Raw genomic sequence first — 4,605 nt, 5'->3', positions numbered from 1 at the left:
ATTCTGAGATTAGGATACAGAAAAGAAAATAATCCTGTAAAATCATTTTCCACTGTGAGATCCAGACCCAGTACCATTTCTCTCATTTACTGGGAGTAAATTATTTTTTTGAACTGCCCGTTTTCCATCTGTGTTGGGCACAGGGATGGGCTAACATTACGGAACACAGATGGCATGCAGCATGTGCAAAGATGAAATAAGAGGGCTTCATGGAGGTGGGGGGTGCACACCTGTGATCCCAGCACTCCAAAGACTGAGGCTGGAGGACCATTGCAAGGCCAAGACCAGGCCTAGCCACGTAGCAAACTCAAGCCCTGCCTGAACTACACAGTGAGGCTCTGTCTCAAAATAATAAATAAGTAAATAAATAAAATTATTTTTGGAATAGAGAGTTGTTAGGAAAGAACCAATGTATTTAACCAGATAAATGGGTGTGTAAAATAAACAGGAGTAAGGGGTTATCAAGATTTTAAAAATCTTGCTTTCTATGTGTTGATTCCTTGGGATCATTAAAAAGCTTTAAGTCTGTTGACCAACAGAACACTGCCATGGTGTTCCAGAATGTTTTATAGCAATGTAGCCCAATATGTACCACTGATGAGTTAACTTTCTGATTTTCTATGCTTTGAATTACTTTATACTTGAATAGCTGTCTGTGACCAGCAGCTACCAAAGCAAGCAGTTCTAACTGTCAGTTCTCCCACATCAGGATTGGAAGAAGCAGAACAATGTGAATTCAAGAACCTAGGTTCTGAAGTCTATGTGGGTTCATATCCGGTTTCTAGCTCCATCACTGGTGATGTCACATACACTCCCTATACCTCAGGTCCTTGTCTGCTAAGGGCTTCAAAGAATAAGATTCTTTCCCATACAATAATAGTCCTCACATTCTTGAAACAACGCATTTGCTTCTCTGCTTTACACAGTAGGTAATGCACACCAAGCCTGGTATGGCTAGACTACAGGCAGACTACAGTTTTGTATTATAGCTAGACTACAGTTACAATACAGCTGGATTACAGGTAGAATACAGTTGGACTACAGTTAGAATACAGGTAGATTATGGTTAGATTATAGCTAGAATACAGATGAAAAGAAAGAATGAAGGAGAGAAAGGGGGAGAGGTGGGGTCCGGGGATATAGCTCAGTGATGTAAGTGCCTGCCTGTCAAGCACTAGATGTCAAGTTTGATCCCAATAGACCAATAGAACACTGCAAAAAGAAAAAAAAGAAAGAGGGAGAGGAGAATAAAGGAAGACAGAAAGAAGGAAGAGAAAAAGAAGAAAGAAAAAGGAATGAAATCAAAGACAGAAGTATGCTGTCAAAAACAAAGAAAAATGAAACCCTAAAATAAACATTTTGTGGAGAGGACAGTCAGGGATTAAATGGAAGCCTGATGCACCAGAGAAAATATGCTTCCAAGTGACAATGCAGGGAGACATCAACGCAGAGAAAACCAAGGACAAATGAAGGACAGAAGACTGCAGGGTTTTTTCTAGATCCCACACCCATGAAAATATAAACTCCAGAGTGTGTTCAATGGCACAGCTTCAAGCAAACATGACCGTGCCTTCTGCAATCCTACCTACCCATACAACAGTCTCCTCCATGAAGGAGCCCGAGAAACAAGAGCTCACTTCTGGGGCCTTCCCACTCCCATATCCCAGTTTTTTATTTCTGCTACATTTACCAGCCCCCCCCCCAAAAAAAGCAGTGTGGGGCAGGTTTTCATAACTGTTTATTCATTATAAATAGTAAATATTTACTGCACTTTTTACAGGAAAGACATTTTTACAACACATCGTTGTTGGCTGAGGCTGCAACACAAAGATACTACTTCTCTTTTCTATCCCCCTTGTCCACGGTAGGAACTAAACTCAGCACTATGCCTAGGTTTGCTAACTCACTACGTCACAGTTCTCACCTCTAACAGGAATGGATTTGTGCCTACCTCATTCATGGTTCCGAGAATAGAAGAAATAAATAACACTGCCTCCACCTTCTTGTTCCTCTTAACACTTCAAAGAACAAATTTATTGACATTCTACAATGTCATCACACAAACATATGTAAACCTCAGTTCCTATTATCTCTTAATATTGGATATCATTGTATAATTTAAAAGTACATGAGAGCCATAGGGACGTTTCTGTTCTTGCCCTGTCTTTCATAGAAAAGAGAAGAATGTAAACGTAATCATTTTTAAAAGCATTATTCTGTGACGTAGTCTCTAATCAAATGGAGCAAGCCAGGTGTCAGTTGTCCAGCAAACAGCAAACATCACTGCAGTCTACCACAATGAGTTACGGGCTGCAAAAATAAAAAGCACCTGCAAAAATATAGTTCTGATTTTGTTTCTATCACCTTGGCCACAGCCAAAGCATCTGTGAGGTACACAGTATTGCACACTGATAAGCAGATATGTGAATGCATGTCACCTCTTCTCTACCATGTCCGTCTCCCTGCCCAGGTTGACTTCCGGATGAACGTGAATTGGGAAAACATCACCCCTCTCTCAACACTGAAAAAAAAAAAAAAAAAAAAAAAAAGCTTTCCTTCCTGTTATCCTGCGTCCTACCACAAGACAAATGTCTGTGAAGTTCGTTGACAACTAGATTACAAACGAAGATATGATCACAAATAATTTATTTGGGAGGGTCCCTTACATCTAGTCTAGCTCCCTAAAATATGGTGGCGATTATTTTGATATCAATTTCCAGTGTGTAAAAGTCAAGGTTTCCTCCATTCCTGCTTCATTAAGCAAGCAGTTTTAAAAGTTGTCAAAGTATCAGCCTTGGACATCGAACATGTTATACTTTAGAATATTCTCCTACAATGTTTTGGAACATTCTGCTTGCTCAGATCAGTCCAGATACATCTCAGATACACACACATGCACACACGCAAGTGGAATGTTTCAGCTCCTTGACCTTCAGCCATCAAGAGTTGGTGTATTTTAACACGTAGCTAGGTTAAGCCACTGCCTTAAAGTGTTGCCTTGGTTTCTTAACTGTCCCAGATCTTTTCCTTCTCTGCTGTTTTGTCCAACATGCGCAAACATATCTGAAACCCACTCCCGGAGAAAGAAAAATTAATCCCTTTCCTTTGTCTCCACCTCCTCCCACCCCCGAAGGGTGATTTATTTCTTTATTATTTATTTATTTATTTTGCTGAGAAGATGCTTCTGGCGTAGCCCGCGGAGACAGGAGACAGGGCTGGTCTGAGCTCCAACTGGACAGTTCACTTATGCAATATCTGGCTTGAGATAATGAAAGGCACCTGGAAGGAAACACATGCAACTTTTTAGGTCACGTCAGGACAACTGCCAGTCAGGGGCAATCGCAGCTACAGGCTTACAATGTCATATTTAATACTGTGGTATCAAAGGATTCAGACTAATATTTTTATTCCGGAGACAAGCTTGACACAACTCTGTTCCCTGGGATTACATCCCATATGATCCTTGCGCTGACCTCATTAAGAACATGTGTTTCTAATGCCAAGGGTTATTTCATTTTGGCCAACCCTCATGTTTTACCTACTGGCAATCAGGTTTTATGTCTCAGCAATTAATGACCACAAGATGTTGTTGACATCACTTAAGAAAATAATTATACAAGGGAGCCCTGCCTGGACCAATCAGCTGGCTCAGCCATAAAGTGGATACTCAGATGTAGGGCTTACTCATGCCTCTAATGCCTCCATCTTAGACAGAAGTTGAATTTATCTCCCTTTCAGGAGTGATGACCCCCTAGAATGTCCAAGGCTTACTTTGTCCATACTGCCCATATTGGTAGCCTGTGACGGGGTCCATACTGTAGCCTGTAGTGCTGTAAGTGGGTGGACAGTAGGACTGTGATGTTGGCAGAGTGTCCAAGCTCTTCATGTGGTCTAGTCTCTGACTGCAGCTGGCCGACACCGTCGTAGTGGGTTCCAGGCCTCCAGTGAGAGGCGACAGCGCATAATCCGTCTGGGGCTGATGAGGCACCCCCCCATGGTTGGTCAGGAGTCCCATTACCTAAAAAAATACAGGCAGATTGGAAGAAGTTAAAATGCAGGGAGGACCAGATGGGAGACCACAGCTGAAAGAAGCACTTGAAAGTCCAATCTCCATGTCTTTGGAAATCTGTTAAAGAACTATTCTGAAGACTGTGACCTCAATTCATAGTGGCAGCGAAGATGACATCATGCCCCATGATAACATCTGACTTCTGTTTCAACAAAAAGGAATGGGGCAGGGGGAAGGGAGAGTAAAGGAAAAGAAGGAAGGAAAAGACAAAGAGAGACCGCAAGGGATTAGACACCAGTGATAAAATCAGACAGGATTTTAAGTGAAAAGGAAAGAAGTGACAGGAAGAGGGAAAAATCATATCTGTTCATATAAAAAAGTCTAATCATATATCACATCTGGAACTTTCACATGTGATTTTAAACAAATACATAGGTCCTCATGTAGCACGCAGAAGGCCCTGGGTTTGAGTCTCAGTACTGAAGAAAGAAATGAGAGAGAGAGAGAGAGAGAGAGAGAGAGAGAGAGAGAGAGAGAGGAAGAAGAGAAGAGGAAGAAGAAGAAGAAGAAGAAGAAGAAGAAGAAGAAGAAGAAGA

The 4,605-nt window shown here is 41.5% G+C and overlaps 1 protein-coding gene across 3 annotated transcripts in view; it reads right to left on the bottom strand.

Moving 5' to 3' along the window:
* Nucleotides 1–1,779: 1,779 nt before the first annotated feature.
* The window catches only part of Pax3 (paired box 3), a 100,477-nt gene continuing 97,651 nt past the window's right edge, over nucleotides 1,780–4,605 (bottom strand). For 2 of the 3 annotated variants that reach the window (XM_004638163.3, XM_004638164.2), the window contains exons 8-9: nucleotides 3,772–4,018; nucleotides 1,780–3,279 (exon numbers count right to left, since the gene is read on the bottom strand). In XM_004638163.3, coding sequence (XP_004638220.1) covers nucleotides 3,245–3,279; nucleotides 3,772–4,018 — 282 coding nt within the window. In that variant the 3' untranslated portion in view covers nucleotides 1,780–3,244. The remainder of the gene's footprint in view (nucleotides 3,280–3,771; nucleotides 4,019–4,605) is intronic. The other variant, XM_004638165.2, reaches the window with a different exon arrangement.

This window comes from Octodon degus, unplaced genomic scaffold (genome assembly GCF_000260255.1).
Source record: "Octodon degus isolate 3935 unplaced genomic scaffold, OctDeg1.0 scaffold00096, whole genome shotgun sequence".
In the NCBI taxonomy this organism is placed as follows: domain Eukaryota; kingdom Metazoa; phylum Chordata; class Mammalia; order Rodentia; family Octodontidae; genus Octodon; species Octodon degus.
Note: the sequence above shows the minus strand (reverse complement) of the source record. Positions and strands in the feature narration are given on the sequence as shown.